At 42.2% G+C, this 24,702-nt stretch overlaps 2 protein-coding genes across 5 annotated transcripts in view; both read left to right on the plus strand.

Moving 5' to 3' along the window:
• The first annotated feature begins 1,194 nt into the window (after positions 1-1,194).
• Positions 1,195-20,537, plus strand: LOC118388848 (differentially expressed in FDCP 6 homolog). Of its 3 annotated transcripts, none has more exons than XM_052527175.1 (12): positions 1,195-1,337; positions 7,871-8,011; positions 8,187-8,369; positions 8,538-8,765; positions 8,905-9,051; positions 9,310-9,418; positions 9,570-9,757; positions 10,008-10,115; positions 11,706-11,872; positions 18,753-18,951; positions 19,465-19,521; positions 19,714-20,537. In XM_052527175.1, the coding sequence occupies exons 1-12, from the start codon at positions 1,242-1,244 to the stop codon at positions 19,900-19,902; spliced, it is 1,812 nt and encodes a 603-aa protein (XP_052383135.1). In that variant the 5' UTR covers positions 1,195-1,241; the 3' UTR covers positions 19,903-20,537. The 3 variants fall into 3 exon arrangements, with proteins under 3 accessions (XP_052383135.1, XP_052383136.1, XP_052383137.1); XM_052527176.1 differs by having other exon boundaries at positions 19,465-19,556; positions 19,714-19,855; XM_052527177.1 differs by having other exon boundaries at positions 19,465-19,552; positions 19,714-19,775.
• Positions 20,538-21,449: 912 nt separating this feature from the next.
• Positions 21,450-24,702, plus strand: part of LOC118388849 (peroxisome proliferator-activated receptor delta-like) — a 46,947-nt gene continuing 43,694 nt past the window's right edge. The window contains exon 1 of one of the 2 annotated variants that reach the window (XM_035778374.2): positions 21,450-21,812. The gene's annotated coding sequence lies outside the window, so the exon portion shown is untranslated. The remainder of the gene's footprint in view (positions 21,813-24,702) is intronic. The other variant, XM_035778373.2, reaches the window with a different exon arrangement.

A 24,702-nucleotide genomic window follows, 5' to 3' on the forward strand; every position in this document is an offset into this window, starting at 1 on the left:
ACTGATCTCGACAAACCATCTCTGTATGGACCTCGCTTTATGCATGGGGGCATTGTCATACTAAAAGAGGAAAGGGCCTTCTCCAATCTGTTGTCACAAAATTGGAAGCACAGAATCGTCTGGAATGTCATTGGATGCTGTGGCGTTAAGATCTCCCTTCACTGGAACTAAGGGGCCTATCATGAACCATGAAAAACATCCCAAGACCATTATTCCTCTTCCACCAAACTTTACAGATGGCACTATGAATTGGAGCAGGTAGTGTTCGCCTGGTATCCGCCAAACCCAGATGAATCCGTCGGACTTCCAGATGGTGAAGCGTTTCCACTGCTCCTGAGTCCAATGGCGGCAAGGTTTACACCACTCCAGCTGACGCTTGGCGCATGGTGATCTTAGGCTGCTCTGCCATAGAAACCCATTTCATGAAGCTCCCGACAAACAGTTATTGTGCTGACGTTGCTTCCAGAGGCACTTTGGAACTCGGTAGTGCGTGTTGCAACAATTTTTACATGCTTCAGCACTCGGTGGTCCCATTCTGTGAGCTTGTGTGACCTACCACTTTGCGGCTGAGCCGTTTTGGCTGTTATACGTTTCCACTTCACAATAACAGCACTTACAGTTGACCAGGGAAGCTCTAGCAGGGCATACATTTGACGAACTTACTTGTCGGAGTGCTGGCATCCTATGACGGTGCCACAGTGAGAGTCACTGAGCTCTTCAGTATGGCCATTTTACTGCCAATGTTTGTCTATGGAGATTGCATGGCTGTGTGCTTGATTTGATACAACTGTCAGCAACGGGTGTTGCTGAAATAGCCGAATCCACTCATTTGAAGGGGTGTCCACACACTTTATATATGTATAATGTAGAACAGTAAACAAGTGTTTTTGCGTCATACCTGTGGTATATTGTCTGATATATACACGGCTGAAATTCTGTTTCAATCAATCAGCATCCAGGGAGTAACATCGTACAACCATGAGGCAATCCATGACCAAAACTCCTTGATTTATAATTCCAAATATTCCCCACACTGTGGCAATTGGTGACCCTTAAGGTTTTCCCATTTACTACAGATAGGTGGTATCAGTGAGCTTCAGGGCAGCCATTTAGCAAAGAGCAGGATGTGGGGGTTTACTGAGACACACACAGGTCTGTGTGCCACACACACACACACACAAACACACACAAACACACACACAGCAATGCAGTAAAATAAGCAGAGCTGAGCGGAGGCAGTCATGGAGTTGCGAGCTGAACTGCTAAAGTCCATCTGGTATGCTTTCACTTCTCTGGATGTGGAGAAGAGCGGGAAGGTGTCCAAATCCCAGCTAAAGGTGAGAGGTCAGGGGTCAAGTAAGGGGTCAGCATAGGGGTCAAAGAGCTGGGAGGATTGCAAGGATTTGCTTCAGTGTGTCTCTCTGCCTTTCCAATGTGTTGGTTTGTGTGTTATTGACGTTTTTACCCTTAATTATTTTTGTTTGTTTTGTTTTTCCTTGTTTGAGGTAAATTATGTTTTTTTATATCACTGTTATCAACACATAAAAAAAGTTTTATTTATTGATCTAGTTAGGTCAACCGAATTAGATGAGACACTATTTTCAAGGTCTAATCTCTTTCCTGTTAGCTAAATGTTTTCTTTCACTTCCCACTGAGAAAAAACTGGTTGAATCAACATTGTTTCCACTTCATTTCAACCGAAACATTAAATATGATGATGTGTTGTCAACCTTTTTACTTAATTTTGTATTTATTTTTTCTTTACAAAAAAAAATCTAAATCCAATGACATGGTGGAATATTTGGTTGATTTCACATTGAATTCATGTTAGTTGACAACTCAACCAAATGTAAACCAAAACTAGACGTTGAACTGACACTTGTGCCCAGTGGGTTGGTGTGTTTGTGTGTGATCTTTCCTGTAGCATGAGCTTCACAGCACTGATTGATTTCTTACACAATGTTATTGCTTGATCAAACCCCTTGTGTTGACATTTGATTCCCTTTTTTTAACCTTTGTCCTCCCTCCCCAAATCTAGAATAACAAACACATGACTCTAACTGGGCTAATTCCTGGGATTATGTATGGGCCAGACTACCGCTGGAATGGAGAGGCAGTAATCAGTCATTTGCTATGGTGATTAAATGTGATAGGCCTATCTCTATGTTCAGAGGCAGACCCTCTCTGAGCCCCATCATGCATCTGGGTGCCTGGTGGTATGTTATAGCTCTGGTGTTTGGGTGTATTGGTGGCTGCTGAATTGTCGTGTGTTATGGGTCAGTGATGCTGTGTTGTGTTGCAATGTGTGTGAGATCAGCCATTGTGACATGTTTAATCCCAGTCACACTGAGGAGCTCGGACTCTAAATCCCAGCTGTTGCTATGACGATGTTGTCAAAGAGGCCCTGTGTCTGCCTACTTCCATCTTTCTGCTGTCGAGTCTCTTCCTCTGTCTGTCTGTCTCTCTCTCGCTTATCTTACTGTCTCCCTGTCTCTTTCTGTATCCCCACTGGGCACAGATGTCAATTCAATGTCTATTGGGGCTGACAAGGTACAAATCTGAACAGGCAGTTAACCCACTGTTCCTAGGCTGTCATTGAAAATGAAAATTTGTTCTAAACTGACTAGTTAAATAAAGGTAAAATAAATATTAAAAATTGGTACAACATAATTTCATTAAAATGACGTGGGTCACCTTGTCTCTCCCTTTCTCCCCACCCCTCTCTCTCATAACCTGTACATACTGTTGATGAGTTGTACTGTACTTGTAGGTCCCCAGTAACGGTCAGATCGCAATTTACTGGGGGGTCCTAAATAGTTCAGGGTTGTCAAAAGTTTTGCTTTGGGGAGGGGTTGTGTGTTTTTTGGGGGGAACAGGGGAGGATAGTGAATCTTTTCCTTGGTTTAGATTACATTTTTTGCAGGTTTTACTAAATAATTTCTTCCATCCTAGCCACATTTCCTCATCTTCTGGCATGCACTTCCTCTATATCATGGGGTTTTGGCACTTCCCTTACGCACTACACTTTTCCGTATGCTAACTTATACTATACCACAGGTCAGTATAGTCTACCAGTCTAACGGTCTATCCTGCCCATAATGCACCATTCGTAGTGACAATAGTTGTAGGTGGATCGTTTGTCCAGATCTGCAATAGGCTAACTCGCGATCATACCGCACATAAATGCATTCAAATTTGTATACATTAAGAAAGAGCAGCGAAGACATGAGACACACAACTCAAAAATCGATCTTGTTTAGGGACAATAACATTATCCTACTTAGACTAGTTTACAACACCACAATGCAATGAATAATTGCATTACTGTTTTCAAGTGAGTATAACATTCCAGCCTGGTTTAGTCTGCAGTGAAAACATCATTTAAATAACAGCTAAAAAGCCCTGTAATTTGAATGTTTCATTCCATTTGGATCAGTTGTCGGTCTACTCTCCACTGTTTAGAAGGTCTAGAAAGGCACAGTAGCTGGCCAGTCTGGCTGCATTTCTGATACTGATTGCAGAACATTCTCATAGACATCCATTATAATAATGTGGCCACATACTCTCCCGGCAGGCCCAGTTATTCAGGAAAGCCAAACACAAGCTCTGCCTCTTCTCCAATTTAAACAACTATACCTCGCACACCTAGAACATACTGCTTCAATGAGGCATAAATATTGATTGTTGAACTTTTTAAACGCCTTTTATATGCGGCAAAGTAGCCTACATGTTTGATACAAAGAAAAATCACCACATCATGGGAAAGCATGCAGTTTATACAGGGTGGTGAAAGTGCACACATGATGAGCTTGATGCTCCTTTCAAGAAATATCTAAGGTCTTATTCTGGTGACATGATGGTCAATGCTTGGCTGCCATTTGACAAATAAAAATGATCTTGTACTTTTGTACATAATTATCTCATTATGTAGCAGGCTATACCTGCACTGTATCTGCAAGCTGTTGGCCAGAGCGCACCTGCCAATACAATACCAGAGTCACCTGCCAATACAGTACCAGAGTCACCTGCCAATACAATACCAGAGTCACCTGCCAATACAATACCAGAGGCACCTGCCAATACAATACCAGAGTCACCTGCCAATACAATACCAGAGGCACCTGCCAATACAATACCAGAGGCACCTGCCAATACAATACCAGAGGCACCTGCCAATACAATACCAGAGGGCACCTGCCAATACAATACCAGAGTCACCTGCCAATACAATACCAGAGACACCTGCCAATACAATACCAGAGGCACCTGCCAATACAATACCAGAGTCACCTGCCAATACAATACCAGAGGCACCTGCCAATACAATACCAGAGGGCAACTGCCAATACAATACCAGAGTGCATCTGCCAATACAATACCAGAGGGCACCTGCCAATACACTACCAGAGGGCAACTGCCAATACAATACCAGAGCGCACCTGCCAATACAATACCAGAGGGCACCTGCCAATACAATACCAGAGGGCACCTGCCAATACAATACCAGAGCGCACCTGCCAATACAATACCAGAGGGCACCTACCAATACAATACCAGAGGGCAACTGCCAATACAATACCAGAGTGCATCTGCCAATACAATACCAGAGGGCACCTGCCAATACAATACCAGAGGGCACCTGCCAATACAATACCAGAGTCACCTGCCAATACAATACCAGAGACACCTGCCAATACAATACAAGAGGCACCTGCCAATACAATACCAGAGTCACCTGCCAATACAATACCAGAGGGCACCTGCCAATACAATACCAGAGGGCAACTGCCAATACAATACCAGAGTGCATCTGCCAATATAATACCAGAGGGCAACTGCCAATACAATACCAGAGTGCATCTGCCAATACAATACCAGAGGGCACCTGCCAATACAATACCAGAGTGCATCTGCCAATATAATACCAGAGCGGGCACATTCACTATAGCTACGCATCAATTTTTGTGACAAAACTATCAGTATGCAATGGACAACACAACTCTGACGGGAAAATGCTCCAGGGTCTCCCTTAGTTGGTAATTGCCGGCATTTGGTGAATGAAAAAAAATGAAATGCCAATGAATAAAATTGTAGCAGTCCAAATTTACATAGCCTACACCCTGAATTCGCACTTCAGCGCCATTCTCTCACGCCTTGCGGTACAGTACAGTACATTTTGATTCAGTAGAGTAGAGTACAGTATGGTACAGTCACGTTTTATCAGTAATCAAAGCCGGTCCGGACCGAACCAAATCTGAATTGAAAACGTCTATGTTTAGGCCTAGTATGGAGAAGAGCGTAATTGCAGACCGCAATTAGTGGCGTTTTCTGATATTGGCATTTCTTGATGTCAAGTTACACCCATTGATGCTCGCCATTGGTCCATGGCCATTTCTTTCGCGTCCGGGACAGCAGTTGTTGACAATTGTGTCATTGTAGGTAAACCTAACCCTACACCTTTTCCTAACCTTAACCTCATTCACCTAACCTGCCATGTTAATTATCCTAACCTGCCACATTAGTTTTCCTAACCTGCTATGTAAACAAATCATCTGTGTCGAGAAACCATCAGTCTCATAGCACCGGAACTGACCAATGGCAGGTATCAATGGACTGACCAATGGCAGGCCCCAATGGGCGGTTCCTGATATCAGCAAACGCCCACATCAAGAAACACTCCGAATTGCAGTCTGCAGTTACACCATATTGCTAATATGCCATGGACGTTGAAATCCAGACCAGTCCAGATTGTACCAAATCTGAACCAAACATAGACATCTATGATTGGTTCAGATTTGGACTGATCCAGATCAAATATCGAAGTCAGGTGACGTTGAAAACAAGGCTGGTATGGAAGGCACCAAAAACAAATACCAAAAAAATATGTCCGGACAACACCAAAAAAGACAATCCAAAATAAGTAATCGTCGGTCCATGCTTAGTGGGTCTTGTTGCGTAACCTATACACTGTGTTGATGAGTTGTACGTGTTGTCTTATAACCTATACACTGTGTTGATGAGTTGTACGTGTTGTCTTATAACCTACACACTGTGTTGATGAGTTGTACGTGTTGTCTCATAACCTATACACTGTGTTAATGAGTTGTACGTGTTGTCTCATAACCTATACACTGTGTTGATGAGTTGTAGGTGTTGTCTCATAACCTATACACTATGTTGATGAGTTGTTGGTGTTGTCTCCTAACCTATACACTATGTTGATGAGTTGTTGGTGTTGTCTCCTAACCTATACACTGTGTTGATGAGTTGTAGGTGTTGTCTCATAACCTATACACTGTGTTGGAGTTGTATGTGTTGTCTCACAACCTATACACTGTGTTGGAGTTGTAGGTGTTGTCTCATAACCTATACACTGTGGTGATGAGTTGTACGTGTTGTCTCATAACCTATACATGTGTTAATGAGCTGTACGTGTTGTCTCATAACCTAAACACTGCGTTAATGAGTTGTAGGTGTTGTCTCATAACCTATACACTGTGTTGATGAGTTGTAGGTGTTGTCTCATAACCTATACACTATGTTGATGAGTTGTTGGTGTTGTCTCCTAACCTATACACTGTGTTGGAGTTGTATGTGTTGTATCATAACCTATACACTGTGTTGGAGTTGTAGGTGTTGTCTCATAACCTATACACCGTGTTAATGAGTTGTAGGTGTTGTCTCCTAACCTATACACTGTGTTGATGAGTTGTAGGTGTTGTCTCATAACCTATACACTGTGTTGGAGTTGTATGTGTTGTATCATAATCTATACACTGTGTTGATGAGTTGTAGGTGTTGTCTCATAACCTATACACCGTGTTAATGAGTTGTAGGTGTTGTCTCCTAACCTATACACTGTGTTGATGAGTTGTAGGTGTTGTCTCATAACCTATACACTGTGTTGATGAGTTGTATGTGTTGTCTCATAACCTATGCACTGTGTTGATGAGTTGTATGTGTTGTCTCATAACCTATACACTGTGTTGAAGAGTTGTATGTGTTGTCTCATAACCTATGCACTGTGTTGATGAGTTGTATGTGTTGTCTCATAACCTATACACTGTGTTGAAGAGTTGTAGGTGTTGTCTCATAACCTATACACTGTGTTGATGAGTTATAGGTGTTGTATCACACAGGAAGCGGCGCAGGTCCTAATCCAGGCACTTGTCATCTCCCGTCTGGATTACTGCAACTCGCTGTTGGCTGGGCTCCCTGCCTGTGCCATTAAACCCCTACAACTCATCCAGAACGCCGCAGCCCGTCTGGTGTTCAACCTTCCCAAGTTCTCTCACGTCACCCCGCTCCTCCGCTCTCTCCACTGGCTTCCAGTTGAAGCTCGCATCCGCTACAAGACCATGGTGCTTGCCTACGGAGCTGTGAGGGGAACGGCACCTCAGCACCTCCAGGCTCTGATCAGGCCCTACACCCAAACAAGGGCACTGCGTTCATCCACCTCTGGCCTGCTCGCCTCCCTACCACTGAGGAAGTACAGTTCCCGCTCAGCCCAGTCAAAACTGTTCGCTGCTCTGGCTCCCAATGGTGGAACCACACTCCCTCACGACGCCAGGACAGCGGAGTCAATCACCACCTTCCGGAGACACCTGAAACCCCACCTCTTTAAGGAATACCTAGGATAGGATAAAGTAATCCTTCTCACCCCCCTTAAAATATTTAGATGCACTATTGTAAAGTGGCTGTTCCACTGGATGTAATAAGGTGAATGCACCAATTTGTAAGTCGCTCTGGATAAGAGCGTCTGCTAAATGACTTAAATGTAAATGTAATGTAATGTATCATAACCTATACACTGTGTTGAAGAGTTGTAGGTGTTGTCTCCTAACCTATACACCGTGTTGATGAGTTGTAGGTGTTGTCTCATAACCTATACACTGCGCTGAACATCCCACACGACCCTGTGGCTCTAGAGGACCACTTCAGCGATGATGATGATGGGCCGGTGTCCAACCAGGGGTACATGCCCTACCTCAACAAATTCATACTGGACAAGGTACTGTATACACATGCTGACACACACACACACACACACACACACACACACACACACACACACACACACACACACACACACACACACACACACACACACACACACACACACACACACACACACACACACACACACACACACACACACACTTGGCATCATCTCTTTCTGACCCCAGGTGGTTGAGGGCACATTTGCTAAGGAGAACGTAGATGAGTTCTGCTGGACTCTCTGTGCCAAAAAGAACTACCAGCCTAAAAATGGTGTGGACGTTCTGCCTGATAAAGATGCCTTCCATCTTTGGTGCCTCTTCAACTTCCTGTCTGAAGACAATTATCCACTGGTCCTGGTCCCAGAGGAGGTGAGTTCTCAGCCCTGGACGGTACTCCAAAATAATTTGCCTCCTTTCTTCCCTCTTTTCATGAAAATGTCTTGCAATAATGTCAACTGGAGATTTGGGTGAAACTTCTGTATCAAGTTAGGATTTGTCCCATGATGTGCTCTATTCATTCCCTATGGTAACTCGCAGGTGGAATATCTCCTGAAGAAGATCTGCATAGCCATGAGTGTGGAGTTGAGCTGTGTGGACATGGAAGACTTCATCTCCCAGGAGGCTGTGCAGCAGAGCGGCATCACAGTGTGGGCCTTCCTGGACTTTGTCAACACCGGGAGACTGACCAGAGGGATGGTGAAGGACTCCGTTACGATGGCGATAGACGAGGTCTACCAGGAGATAGCGGGCAATATCATAAAACAGGTGCTTTTAAACATAAAGAGAATATATAGACATGTTTGTGTTAATATGCATGTAATATAAATGTAATCCACGTGTAATATGGCATTTATATAATTAGGCATGTGTAACTTTGTGTGGCCGTATGTATCTGTCCTTATAGGGGTATTTGTGGAAGAAGGGCCACTTGCGGAGGAACTGGAATGAGCGCTGGTTCTCTCTCCAGCCCAGCACTCTGCATTACTATGTCAGTGAGGACCGCAAGGAGTGTAAAGGCTGCATCGAGCTGAGCCACAACTGCTGTGTGGAGGTACACAACACTGGGTTAGGGGTTATGTAGAATGGAGGAAGGTAGTACCGGGGATAGGCCTACACTAAATCCTCTGGCATAGGATGCCAATGTGGGCAGAGCTGGGATGAGGGATTTGTTCAGAGAAGACTTCGATAGGGTAACATACTTGAATGAATATGAACCACCCCATTCTTTTTTATCAATACAAAATGTTGTGTGTGGATGATGCTGTTTGTTATGGTGGTTATGTTCTCACCACTGTGGTTGCGTTGACAGGTGCTGCCAGAGAAGGAGGGGAAGAGGTGTATGTTCTGTGTGAAGACGCTCACTAAGACCTACGAGATGAGCGCCCCCGACACCAAGCAGAGACAGGAGTGGACCACAGGTCAGAGATCATACAGTACAGTACACACTGGGCTTTTAAAGCCTGGAGAAAATAGCCATTTCACACCCTGATGAAGGCAAAAGCCACAATGCGTCCTCTGGCTTGATTTTTGATGATGCTTCAGGCTACTTACTGTATGTTGTCACTGCAGCGATCCAGACAGCCATCCGTCTGTGTGTGGAGGGGAAGAAGTCCCTGCATAAGGACCTGAAGCTGCGACGCAGGGAGCAAAGGGAGGAGAGGGAGAGGAGACACACCGCCAAGGAGGAGGAGCTCCAAAGTCTGCGCCTTTTCCAGTGGGAGAGGGAGAGCAAGTTGGCTGAGCTGGAGCTACTACAGGTGTGTGTGGCTGAGAGAGAATGACAGAGAGACAGAGAGACAGAGAGAGAGAGAGAGACAGACAGAGAAACAGAGAGAGAGAGAGAGAGAGAGAGAGAGAGAGAGAGAGAGACAGAGACAGAGACAGAGACAGAGACAGAGACAGAGAGGCGGAGAGAGAGAGATGACTACAACGAAAACTGAACTTTGAATAGCAATGTGATAATAGCCTCACAATCACTGTTGTTATATTTGTATAATCTGTGTGCAGGTTGCGCAAAAGCAGGCCCAGACAGCTCTGCTGCAGGAGGAGCAGAAGAGGATACAACATGTGGAGCTGCAGAGAACCCTGCAGGAGCAGCTACAGCAGGCTGAGGAGGTGAGAGGGATAGAGAGGAAGAGTTTAGCGGGGAGTTGAGGAGGAGGTGAGCTGATCAGGGTAAGGAAAGAAGGTGGATGTAAGAGGAAGGAGAATTATAATTTTTACTAGGATCCCCATTAGATGATGCTATAATGTCAGCTAATCTTCCTGGGGTCCAACACAGAAAGACAATTCCACGGTAACAGAGTGATGCTGAGACTCAGATTTTTCCCTTAAAAATGTGTGCCAAACAAAAAACAATGATTGCTAAGTTTAACAAACCCTGAAACGCTATGCACAAGGACTATATTTATCAATGTCCACAGAAAATCTTACAAACATACATGTACTTGAAGAACAATGCAGGTGCATAGTTTCGTAACAGAATGACTGTTTGTGCTGTTGGTGCTGTCATTCTTCACCAAACTTAGTTATTTTATTGTTTTCTTGAAGGTGGATTTAGTTTTTACCTGAGAAATGTGATTTGGTAAAGAACTCCATGTAGTGATGGCTCCATCTAGTATTACTGTAGATTTGAGGATATTTATCCTTGGTCTGGGGGTTATCAGTTGTCCTGAACTAGCCTGTCTGGTTTGGTGGTTATGTTTGTTCCTAGTATACACTAATTGGTCAGAAATAAACGTTGGTTTGTTTAGAAATATCACATTCCTAAAGAAAATCCAAAGACTGGATAATAATTTGTGTTCAATGGGAAGCCATGAGAGATGACGGCGCAATCAGTTGACATTCATACAGGTAAGGTCAATGAAGAGCTAATCTTGCAGCCTTTTTTTGAGCGAGTTGGAGATTTTTAAGATATTTTTTTGCTGCAGATGACAATATGACTAGACAGTACTATAGGTCTGACAGAACCATAGAACATTTATTGTTATAGCAATGCCTTTACCCATTTTAATTACAATCTTGTCTATATGTTCAGACCACGACAGAGCTGTGTCCAATGTGACACTTTTTTAACTTGGTCAACAGACAACCCATCCATTGACAAGTTTAATTGAGGGTCACCAATACCAAATACAATAAATGTTGTTTTAGAAATATTCAACACCAATTTCTGATTGTTAACCCCCTAAGACACCGTTCTTAGTTCTTTGCTCAATACATCTGTTAGTTCATTATATGCTGATGCAGTGCTATACATTGTAGAGTCATCAGCATACATAACCACTCTTGCTTTATTAATTACTGATGGTAAATCATTAGTCAAGATAGAGTAGAGTAGTGGGCCTAGGCATCTGCCTTGAGGAACACCACAGTGTAAATCTTTACAGTCCAAAAAGCTACCGTTAAAGAAAACTTTTTGCGTTCCCCTGGAAAGGTAGCTTTCCATCCAGGATAAAGCGTCAGAAAAAAAAACATAACATAACTTTACCTAGAAACATTTTATGATCAATTACATCAAAAGCAGCACTGAAGTCTAACAGCACGGCACCCACTAGAGGAGAGGGGGCGGGGAGAAGGATAGCAAGAAGGAACTCAAGGAAAGTTGAGAAGGAGGAAAGTGTGAGGGGTGAGACAATGAGGAGACTCTATAGATCTTTACGGGTCTAATTGTGGCTTTGTCCTGGTGTGTTTGTTGTGGGTCAGGCGCGGGCCAGCATTCAGGCAGAAATGGCCCTCAAGGATGTAGAGACGGAGCGTCAGAGGAGGAGAATAAGGGAGCTGGAGGTGATGCAGCTCCGCCTGGAGGAGGCCCTGCATCAGGAGATGAGAGCTAGACAAGATGAGGAGGTCTACTTCCTCGCACAGGCCAGGTAACACACACACACACACACCCACACATACATATACAGTGGGGCAAAAAAGTATTTAGTCAGCCACCAATTGTGCAAGTTCTCCCACTTAAAAAGACGAGAGAGGCCTGTCATTTTCATTATAGGTACACTTCAACTATGACAGACAAAATGAGAAAAAAAATCCAGAAAATCACATTGTAGGATTTTTAATGAATTTATTTGCAAATTATGGTGGAAAATAAGTATTTGATCACCGACAAACAAGCAAGATTTCTGGCTCTCACAGACCTGTAACTTCTTCTTTAACAGGCTCCTCTGTCCTCCACTCGTTACCTGTATTAATAGCACCTGTTTGAACTTGTTATCAGTATAAAAGACACCTGTCCACAACCTCAAACAGTCACACTCCAAACTCCACCATGGCCAAGACCAAAGAGCTGTCAAAGGACACCAGAAACAAAATTGTAGAACTGCACCAGGCTGGGTGCAATAGGTCTGCAATAGGTAAGCAGCTGTGATAGCAATTATTAGGAAATGGAAGACATACAAGACCACTGATAATCTCCCTCGATCTGGGGCTCCACTCAAGATCTCACCCCGTGGGCAAAATCCCAGAACCACACGGGGGGACCTAGTGAATGACCTGCAGAAAGCTGGGACCAAATTAACAAGCCTACCATCAGTAACACACTACGCCGCCAGGGACTCAAATCATGCAGTGCCAGACGTGTCCCCCTGCTTAAGCCAGTACATGTCCAGGCCCATCTGAAGTTTGCTAGAGACTATTTGGATGATCCAGAAGAAGATTGGAAGAATGTCATATGGTCAGATGAAACCAAAATATAACTTTTTGGTAAAAACTCAACTCGTCGTGTTTGGAGGACAAAGAATGCTGAGTTGCATCCAAAGAACACCATACCTACTGTGAATCATGGGGGTGGAAACATCATGCTTTGGGGCTGTTTTTCTGCAAAAGGGACCAGGACGACTGATCCGTATAAAGGAAAGAATGAATGGGGCCATGTATCATGAGATTTTGAGTGAAAACCTCCTTCCATCAGCAAGGGCATTGAAGATGAAACGTGGCTGGGTCTTTCAGCATGACAATGATCCCAAACACACCGCCCGGGCAACGAAGGAGTGGCTTCATAAGAAGCATTTCAAGGTCCTGGAGTGGCCTAGCCAGTCTCCAGATCTCAACCCCATAGAAAATCTTTGGAGGGAGTGGAAAGTCCGTGTTGCCCAGCAACAGCCCCAAAACATCACTGCTCTAGAGGAGATCTGCATGGAGGAATGTGCCAAAATACCAGCAACAGTGTGTGAAAAACTTGTGAAGACTAACAGAAAACGTTTGACCTCTGTCATTGCCAACAAAGGGTATATAACAAAGTATTGAGATAAACTTTTGTTATTGACCAAATACTTATTTTCCACCATAATTTGCAAATAAATTCATTAAAAATCCTACAATGTGATTTTCTGGATTTTTTCCCCCTCATTTGTCTGTCATAATTGAAGTGTACCTATGATGAAAATTCCAGGCCACTCTCATCTTTTTAAGTGGGAGAACTTGCACAATTGGTGGCTGACTAAATACTTTTTTGCCCCACTGTATATACAGCATACACACACACACACACACACACACACACACACACACACACACACACACACACACACACACACACACACACACACACACACACACACACACGTATATACAGTGCCTTCAGGAAGTATTCACACCCATTTACTTTTTCTATATTTTGTTGTGCTACAGCCTGAATTTAAAATTAACATTTTGTGTCACTGGCTTACACAAAATACCCCATAATGTCAAAGTGGAATTATGTTTTAATAAACTTTTACAAATTCATTCAAAATGAAAAGCTGAAATGTCTTGAGTTAAAAAGTAGTCAACCCCTTTGTTATTGTAAGCATAACTAAGTTCAGGAGTAAGAAGTCACATAACAAGTTGCAAGGGAAAGAGTGAGAAAATCCCAATACCGATTAAAGAAATGACTGAAGTTGATATGCAGCCATCGTCAATGGTAGAGGATGTCGACTTCAATGGGCCCCTAAACATAAGGCACGTCTAGAAACAAGATGCCATGTCGAAAAACCTTGACTGCCTGGATGGAGATATTGTACAATGATTTCTCTGCAAGCACAAAGCTTGAGCTGTCAAACAACAGTATGTGGGGTAAGAACATATTATTGGACGTCTATGAACACGCTGTCAGGACTGCGGTAGAATGGACTGCATTGCCCCTTAGTGGTCATATCTGAATTGTGAATTCACGTAATTGTATGATTTTTTGTTATCATTTCAATGATAAATGTCAGTTTTAAACATAAATACTTTTCTTTCATTTGTCACATCCCTGCAATGATCCAAATCTCATTGATTCGTTCATCATATCAAACTAATCATACCGAATCATTCAAACTAAAACGTACAAACTAGATACAGTGCCTTCAAAGTATTCACACCCCTTGACCTTTTCAGCGTTTGATTGTTTTACAGCCTGAATTTGAAAAGGAATAAACTGAGCATTTTTGACACTGGCCAACACACAATACCACATAATGTCTGGAATTATATATTTAGAAATTTGGGGAAATTAATAAAACTATTTCACCATGCCTTGAAAAAGAATGTATGTCTTGAATACAAAATGTGAACACTCATCCATCCCTGTGCAGTCTCTGTCACAAGGAAACAATCAATAGAGCATCGTTTCTGGTACTGTCCACCAGTGGCTTGCTTTTGGAGTCAGGTCTAGGAATGGTTGTCATGTCATAAATTCAGGGTTCAGCTGGACTCTACTATTAGGAGATCTGAAAATCCACGAACAGTCAATGGGAAATATCATTATACTCTTGGATGAAGTATTTATTTTTATGGCGATATCGGTAGAAATGTTTCAAATAGGGAGGTTCAAGAACCTCAAGACATTGAAGTAAAATGGAGGGATGTATTGCGAAAGGAAATAGCAAAAAGGCCTTATACTGGGAAATATGGGTTAATCTGTTGACATCGGAGAGTTGGAGTTCAAATCAGAATTAATGGTGGATTGGCCACTTTGGATGAAAATCCAGCTCTTGCAGCGAGGAAATTAGGAATATACTGTATATATTTGAATTTATTAGCGATCCCCATTAGCTGCTGCCAAGGTAGCAGATACTATTCCTGGGATCCAAACACATTAAGGCACTTACATTACATATCAAACAAAAGATAAAACAGAACATCATATAACATTATTACACCACTACATACAGTGCCTTCGGAGAGTATTCAGACCCCTTGACATTTTCCACATTTTGTTACATTATAGCCTTATTCTAAAAATATATATATATCCTCAGCAATCGACACCTTATACACCATAATGACAATGCAAAAACAGTTTTTTCGAAATTTTAGCAAATGTAAAAAACAAATAAAAACAGAAATACCTTATTTACATAAGTATTCAGACCCTTTGCTATGAGACTCGAAATTGAGCTCAGGTGCATCCTGTTTCCATTGATCACCCTTGAGATGTTTCTACAACTTGATTGGAGTCCGCCTGTGGTAACTTCAATTTATTAGACATGATTTGGAAAGGCACACACCTGTCTATATAAGTTCCCACAGTTGATAGTGCATGTCAGATTAAAAACCATAAGGTTGAAGGAATTGTCCGTAGAGTTCTGAGACAGGATTGTGTCGAGGGACAGATCTGGGGAAGGCATCCGAAAAAATTCTGCAGCATTGAAGGTCCCCAAGAACATAGTGGCCTCCATCATTCTTAAATGGAATACATTTTGAAGCACCAAGACTCTTCCTAGACCTGGCCACCAGGCCAAACTGAGCAATCAGGGGCGAAGGGCCTTGGTCAGGGAGGTGACCAAGATCCTGATGGTCACTCTAACAGAGCTCTAGAGTTCCTCTGTGGAGATGGGAGAAACTTTGAGAAGGACAACCATCTCTGTAGCGCTCCACCAATCAGGTCTTTATGGTAGATTGGCCAGACAAAAGCCACTTCTCAGTTAAAGGTACATGACAGTTGCTTGGAGTTTGCCAAATGGCACCTTAAGACTCTCAGACCATAAGAAACAAGATTCTCTGGTCTGATGAAACCAAGATTGAACTCATTGGCCTGAATGCCAAGCGTTACGTCTGGAGGAAACCTGGCACCATCCCTACGATGAAGTATGGTGGTGGCAGCATCATGCTGTGGGGATGTTTTTCAGTGGCAGGGACTGGGAGACTAGTCAGGATTGAGGGAAAGATGAATGGAACAAAGTACAGAGAGATCCTTGATGAAAACCTGTTCCATAGCGCTCAGGCCCTCAGACTGTGGAAGGTTCACCTTCCAACAGGACAACGACCCTAAGCACACAGCCAAGACAATGCAGGAATGGCTTTGGGACAAGTCTCTGAATGTCCTTGAGTGGCCCAGCAAGAGCCTGAACTTGAACTCGATAAATCATCTCTGGAGAGACCTGGAAATAGCTGTGCAGCAACCCTCCCCATCCAACCTGACAGAGCTTGAGAAGATCTGCAGGGAAGAATGGGAGAAACTCCCCAAATACAGGTGTGCCAAGCTTGTAGCGTCCTACCCAAGAAGACTCGATGCTGTAATCGCTGCCAAAGGGTTTGAATACTTACGTAAATATGATATTTACCTTTTTATAAAATCTGTTTTTGCTTTGTCATTATGGCGTATTGTGTGTAGATTTATGAGGGTGGAAAAACAATTTAATCAACTTTAGAATAAGACTAAGATAACAAAATGTGGAAAAAGTCACGTGGTCTGAATGCTTTCCGAAGGCAGTGTATCAACAATACAACATTTATAACACCATCATACAACAATATGACAATGTACTTGTGTGTAGAGTGCTTATGCTAGCGCTTGTGAGCGTATGCGTGTGTCTCTTCACAGTCCCTGTTGTTCCATAAGGTGTATTTTTTTACCATTTAAAAAAAATCTGATTCTACTGCTTGCATCAATTACCTGATGTGGAATAGAGTTCCATATAGTCATGGTTCTATATAGTACTGTGCGCCTCCCATAGTCTGTTCTTCACTTGAAAATTGTGAAGAGACCTCTGGTGACATGTCTTGTGGGGTATGCATGGGTGCAGTAGTTTAAACAAACAGCTGGGTACATTCAGCTTGTCAGCATTTTTTACAAAAACAAGTTTTGATTAAATCAATCTCTCTTCCACTTTGAGCCATGAGAGATTGACATACATATCATTCATGTTAGCTCCTCCCTGTACTTTTAAGGGCCAGCCATGCTGCCCTGTTCTGAGCCTTTTGTAATTTTCAAAGTCCCTCTTTGCGGCACCACAGTGTGGTCAACACTACTGAACAGTAGTCCAGGTGTGATAAAACTAGGGCCTGTAGAACCTGCCTTTATTATGGAGAGACTTCTCCCCATCTTAGCTACTGTTGTATCAATAAGTTTTGACCATGACAGTTTTACAATCCAGAGTTGCTCCAAGCAGTTTAATCACCTCAACTTGCTCAATTTCCACATGATTCCTTCCAAGATGTAGTTAAGGTTTAGGGTTTAGTGAATGATTTGTCCCAAATACAATGCTTTTATATGTTTTTATTTTTGGGACTAACTTATTCCTTGCTACCCATTCTTAAACTAACTGTGCTCTTTGTTAAGCGTTGCACTCATTTCAGTTCATGTAGTAGCTGACGTGTAAAGTGTTGAGTCATCCACAAACATAGACACACTTACATATCATTAGTAAAGATTGAAAAAATATGGGCTTAAACAGCTGCCCTGGGGAATACCAATACAAATCAAATAAATAAATAAGGGGGAGTAGAAATTATGCAAACAATTAATTTTATAGAACCCAAAAACCTATCCGCACTATTAAATCTTATCCTATCACATCCTGACCATAGAGAGTCCTTATTTTCTATGGTAGAGTAGGTCAGGGCGTGACTGGGGGGTTAGTCTAGTTTATTATTTCTATGTGGGGTTGTAGGTTTGTTTTTCTATGATGGTGATTGTGTATGATTCCCAATTAGAGGCAGCTGGTAATCGTTGTCTCTAATTGGGGATCATATTTAAGTAGCATTTTTCCACCTGTGCTTATGGGATATTGTTTTGAGTTAGTGCACGTAGCATCTCTGTTGTCACCGTTCATTGTTAGTTTATTGTTAATTTGTTTTTGTCTTTGCTAAGTTTCAATTTATTCATTAAATTATGTGGAACTCAACATCTGCTGCGCCTTGGTCCGATATTTATTCCAGTGAACGTGACATATCCCTATCTGCAATATTAAAGCTTATATTAACCTGAAGTGTTTTGCCTGTACTTCTGTTTAGCCAAATGCATGGCACCCTCAGTCAAGCGAGTACACACACACACACACACACACACACACACACACACACACACACACACACACACACACACACACACACACACACATACATACATATGATGCTGTTGTCCTCCACAGATCACAACGTTTTTTGTTAGTAGACGTGTTTACTCTCAGAGAGACGCCAACGATTTCCTGTCATCTCTGTGCGGTACTTGTGGTTTGTCTACTTACTCAGGAACTGAACATCTTAGGGCGTAATGTCTTTTCATGTTTACTTTTTCCATAACCCTGCTCTCTGATTGGTCCTTCCATTATGACATTGTCATAACTGTGCTCTTTGATTTGTCCCTTCATTATGACATTGTCACAACTGTCACAAAAAGAAGCTTTAGAATACACAATAAGTTAGGGCATTCCTATTCTGTAACTGTAACATTATTGCCATAGGTCCAGTCTATTATTTTTAGAGCTCCAACAAGGGTCAGTGTGCTATTGTGACTTAGAACCCTGCATGGTTGTGGCTCTCCTTCTCTCTCTTCATCCCAAGGCTGCTGGTAGAGGAGGAGGAGAAGATGAAGGCCCTGCTGGCCCTCCAGGAGGAACAGGAGCAGTACATCCTGAAGACCCATAGAGAGAAGCAGGAGCTCAGGCAAGAGATGGTAACCAAGTCCCAGGCTTTGGAGGAGGCCCAACACCAACTGGAGAAAGTTCGGGCCAGCCGGCACAGAATGGACCAGGACATTGCAGTGAGTGCAACAAAATCAGTATCGAACCCAGATCTTCTGCTAAATGTATAGTATATCAGGGAACCACTGTCCAGACAACTACTGCAACTCGACAGCTACTCATCAAGCAATCATAGTCCGCTTAACCACCTCTGCTGCACACACATATCTGTGTGAACGTGCATATGTGTGGGTGTTGAATGTACCGAAACAAGCCACAGGACGGAAAGACAAGGTTCATGGTCTTAGAGGTCAGTGTAGATAGTTATGCTGTACTTTCCCCCACTCAGGTCCCATGAAGTCTATTTAGTAATTGCTGTATGTGTGTCAGTGTAGACCCTGTGTTTTATATCATGCTCCTTCTTATCTGAGAGTAATAAACATCTCAAAAGGAAGCACAGTGGCCTCTGGATCCTGTATAAACTACAGAAATGTATTATCTAACTGCCCTCTCTCATTCTCTTCTCCTTCTCTCCCTTTCTCATTCGCTTCCCCTCCATCTCTCACCCCGTCCCTCTCCATGGTCTCACTCAGGCTGCTCAAAGGAAGCTGCGACATGCCAGCACCAGCGTCAAACACTGGAACATCCAGGTGAACAGACTGACACATCCTTAATGGACCGGTAGGTGAGATTAGTGGTGAGGGAAGTGTTCTAGTGTGTAAAGCTACGTTTGAACAGGTGCCAGGGTGTGAACCTCCTTGTCCTCCATGCATTTTGTTTCTCTTTCTTTCTCTTTTCTTTCTCTACTCTCTCAAATTCTTTCCTCCCCCTCCCTCTCCCAGAGAGAAGACCCTCTCTTGGAAGCTCAGGGGTCCCAGTTGTGTCTGTGCCCTCTCTACGAGACCCGGGCCTACGCCTGTACCATCAGAGGAACGAAAGAGAGAAGGAGAAGTGAGGAGAGTGTGAACATCAGTGGAAGAGAGGAGATGTGTCTGTATCAAGCCTCCAATGAGGACATGGACTGTGCCTGAGGCCTAAGATCCCCCAAGCTAAGAATGTTAATGTAAATACATACCGCTGGGGTTGTACTAGGGAGGCAGGTAGCCTAGCAGTTAAAAGCGTTGGGCCAGAAACCGAAAGGTTGCTGGTACAAATCCTGACGAGGTAAGAAATCTGCTGATGTGCCCTTGAGTAAGATACTCTGCATAAGAGTGTCAACTATATGATTCAAATCAAAATGTACAATCAGATAATTTGATATCACTTTCTGTTTACTTAAAGGATGTCTTTTTTGCGTGACGGATATCTTTATGTTCTGTGAGTGTTTTCCCCTTTCTTTTCTCTCTTTCCCTGACCTTAGAGAATTATTATGATGGTAGGAATATTAGCAAAATAATGCTAATAATGCTTGGTGCCTTCATGGGAGGAGAGTTTTCAAATTTAAACCATCAATATGTTTATTCTTTTTTAATTGTAATTATAAACAAAAACTCAGCAACTGGACAAAACTTAGCAGTTGTCAATCAATTGATAAGTTTTCTGTTTATAATTAAACAAACTGAGTCTAAATAACTCCACAGGACAACTTGGATGACGACGCTATTTTATATCTTCTCCTGAACTGGCGGAAGAGTTTGAAATGGAAATAAACGCTTTACGATTGTTACATCCTGTGGTTGCGACTTCCTTCGACTTCTCTTGAAGCAGTCTGCTTTTATACACATCCTACACCAAACTATGCTGCTGACATGTAAAACTTTGCAAAATCTGTCCTCAACCTCTGCAGAAAACATGGTTAAGATAGACACCTAGTGGCAATATGGTTGACAATACTGGCAATAAAGCCAAATGGAAAGGTGGTGAACAGAGTACCAGTATAATAGAATAGAATACTTGAATATCTCATAGGGAAATGTGTCTTTCAACAAGCTACAGGCATACAGACAGACAAACAGCCATCACATCAGATAACAAATATCAGGTGATGAATAGATAAATCACCAATCCAATTAAATCATGATTCTTATCAAGAATGTGGAATAGGGAGATAAGAAAACCCTGTGGGTTGCTGACTCTCACAGAAACTTAGATCTCCAACATTTTAGTTGGGTGAATTCAAACCTTTTTACGTTTTTTTTCTCCAGACAGTTAAGACTGAATTTCAATATATGGATGTGCTACCTTAAAGCACTGTGCACATTCATTCCTAAAGTCTAAGTAAATGTTTTGTACGCTAAACGTGAACTTTGCTCGTGCTGTTATTTGGACCCTAAAATCAACACAGTGAAAGCACTGACACACATGCGTTGGTGACACACTACGCTACGTGATACGTGCTCATCGGATGGTGTGATGTCAAACCATGACAGATGTATGACAGAGGGTTGTCGCTAGTTACCACAAGCACAAAGTCAACATTGGCTATTATCGTTGAACATCATGAAAACAAAAATGTGCTTTTTGTTAAAGTTAGGTTTAGGCACCAGGTTAGCAGTGTGGTTACGGTTAGGTTTAAAATCAGATTTTAAGAAGAGAAATTGTAGGAATAGGCGGGGTTTAGCAATAAGTATGACCTTGTGGCTGTGGTAACTAGTGACGACCATATGAGTTTGACAGATCGTGGAGCGGAGCTGACTGAGGTGAAAACCCAAAAAACTTTGGGAATAACAAGCCCTTCTCCATTCGACCAACATACACGAGTAACCTTCAGGATATGCAACTAATGAACAAAAAGGCGACAAAGCTAGTAACATTTTAATTTTACAAAGTCCCACCTCGAGTTTGTCAAGTAGAAGAAACAATGTTCCCGTGTTTTCGACGTTAATGAACGTGGAATAGAGCAGGCAAGGAACACCTCATCAGGCGAAAGTCGGACTGTCCAGGATCCAACTAGCTCAGCTACCTAGCTACTGCTTGGATCAGTTGTTTGCATGCAGCAAAGGTAAAATTATATAAACTTGACTTTAACCAACGTTAGCATATCGGAAAGCTTACCAGAACTGTGCTGAGCCTCAAGCATAGCTAGCTACTGTAGCTAGCCAGCTAACGTTAGCATTAGCTCGTTAGCTAGCTATCCCAAATCAGAGCCCATTCAAGCAGACATAGGAATTGGTTTGGCTAGCCAATTTAGATAGCTAGCTCCAACCAGCTCACAATACATATGTGTTTGCTAGCTAGCTAATTAACTTTAGAGTTAGATAGACAAACAGTTTGGCTAGCTTGCTAATGTCTCGGTATGCGACAAATAATTTGTTTTTGCGTTATGGATAGATTAAGTATCACGTGAGGGATTTAGAACCAGATGACAAGCTTTTAGCTAGCCAGTTAGCTAACTGCTAGCTATCAAACTCCAATCGGTTTAGTTTGTTGACAAACTACGTTGGGTCACCCACTTGAATAACTATTTCAACACTCACAAAGTTGTCTAACGTTAACTATGTTAACTATGTGAGGCTAGTACAGCACCAGGCGATAACATGGCTAGTTTGGGATTTTACAAGATGACTAACGTTACCTACCAAGATACTAAGCATGCTAGCCAGCTCCACCACACTAGTCTAGTTTTCGTGCTATCTGGTACGGTTGGAACGTCCATACCCAGTGGTGGTAAAAGTACCCAATTGTCATTCTTGAGTAAAAATATAGATGGCTTAATATAAAGTCACCCAGTAAAATTAAAAAGTATTTGGTTTTCAATATAATGTTACTTTTGAGTGTAAGTGTAATCAATCGCTAAAATGTACATAAGTATCAAAAGTAAAAGTATGAATAAGTTCAGATTCCTCATATTAAGCAAACCAAACGGCAAAATGTTCTTGTTTAAAAAAAAAATGTATGGATGTCCAGGGGCACACCAACATTTAGACATAATTTACAAACGAATCATGTGTGTTTAATGAGCCTGCTAGATCAGAGGCAGTAGGGATGACCAGGGATGGATGTTCTGTTAAGTGTGTGAATTGGACCATTAACCCTGTCAAAATCTAACCAGTACTTTTGGGTGTCAGGGAAATGGAGTAAAAAGTACAATATTTTCTTTAGGACTGTCGTAAATTCAAAAGTAGTCAACTATAAATAGGGAAGTTCAGATACACCAAAAAACGACATAAATAGTACTTTAAGGTATTTTTACTCAAGTACTTTACACCACTGTCCATACCACCGTAGGAACGTCCAAAGGATTCTTGATAGCAGTGACCGTTTTCACACTGTAACTAATTGAATTTCCTATTTCATCACAATGTCATTGCTTTGGTGACAGAATATGTATGACCTGCGGAAGAGATGATATAACAAGATACCTCTAGGCTAAACAGTAGAAAGCAATTTTTATGACAATGTTATTACACAATCTGCTTCCCTTTTCAATAATCATGATTCTTGATTATTGTAATGAAATGTGCTAAAGTTATTGTTAAATATGACAAGCTAGCTGTAGCTAGCTATATGTACTGTATTTGCTATAGTTATGCAAAAAGTTTTAGACTACAATATAGATTTTTTTTCTTTTTTTTTTCTCTCTCCCTAGAATCCTATCTAAATTCACAATTTATCAGCGCTAACTGTTTGTTCAGTGTCTTATCTAATTCAGTTGGGATAGAGATTCCACCAGTGAGTGAGTCAGTCATTCATTCATTCATTCAGTCTGCAGGCTGACTAGGGTTCCGGCTCATATCAGTGGAATATACCACTTGGAGAAGGACACGTCTCTCAAATTGACACTTGCTCCCACCATGTCTCAACGTCACAAACAGAAAATGAAACAGTACACCTAAAGGTTGAACTTTAAGTGAACCTTTGTCGTTTTAGCTGTTGATGAGGTTTTTAGTTGGTCTAGTTGTGGTTTGTTTGACTATCGAGTAGTGTTAGTGGAAACGTCTGCATAACGGCTGTGGTAGAGGGACACGTTCATATCCCCGAGCTGACAAGGTACAAATCTGTCATTCTGCCCCTGAACAGGCAGTTAAACCACTGTTCCTAGGACGTCATTGAAAATAAGAATTTGTTCTTAACTGACTTGCCTATTTAAATAAAGGTAAAAAAAAATAAAAAATAATAACGGCTGTGGTAGTGTTTGTTTCTCCTAAACTCTTGTTCCACAAGCAGATACCAGAGAGAAGCAGCCCACACTGGCCTGAAAGGCACTCTGAATAACGAGCAGACATGATGCTGTTATGTTCTCATCAGCTATCTTTGTGTGTGTCATATTTTACTCCTCTTTTTGAGACCTCACTTTTTCTCATACACTCCCTCAGTCTTTCTTTCCTTGCTATTTCATCTCCTTTAAATAACTCTTCAACTCCCACAAACTCTCCAACTCTTATTCATTAAATCTCTATTTCTCTCTTGGTCTTCCTCTCCCCCCTTCTCTCCCTTTTCCTCTTTTACCCCTGCTCCCCCCTTTGGTTTTGTTATGGCAGGGGGTAACACTGTCTGTCTGGTGGAGAATTGAGTTTCCTTTTTTCCTTGTACTCACACTTAATACACTTACTCACACACACACCTGGCTGCGGGGGTCTTTTTAGACTAGCTGGGAGGCAGGCCTAGATTTTGACACTCAACACATTAACGGTTGCGAAGGCCACCATGCATGGTGCTGTGTTATAATTAAGCAATAAGGCATGAGAGGGTGTGGTACATGGCCAACATACCACGGCTCAGGGCTGTTCTTATGCGCGACGTACTGCAGAGTGCCTGGACACAGCCCTTAGCTGTGGTATATTGGCCTTTTACCACAACCCCCGAGGTGCCTTATTACTTTTATAAACTGGTTACCAATGTAATTGGAGCAGTATAAATACATATTTTGTCATACGGTCTGATATACCACA

This window comes from Oncorhynchus keta, chromosome 10 (assembly GCF_023373465.1).
Source record: "Oncorhynchus keta strain PuntledgeMale-10-30-2019 chromosome 10, Oket_V2, whole genome shotgun sequence".
Taxonomy (NCBI): Eukaryota; Metazoa; Chordata; class Actinopteri; order Salmoniformes; family Salmonidae; genus Oncorhynchus; species Oncorhynchus keta.

Coding starts and splice junctions, on each gene's coding strand:
- LOC118388848 (XM_052527175.1), top strand. CDS start 1,242: ATGGAGTTGCGAGCTGAACTGCTAAAGTCCATCTGGTATGCTTTCACT. Junction 9,052..9,309: donor GCCACAACTGCTGTGTGGAG/GTACACAACACT, acceptor TTGCGTTGACAG/GTGCTGCCAGAGAAGGAGGG. Junction 18,952..19,464: donor GAATGGACCAGGACATTGCA/GTGAGTGCAACA, acceptor GGTCTCACTCAG/GCTGCTCAAAGGAAGCTGCG.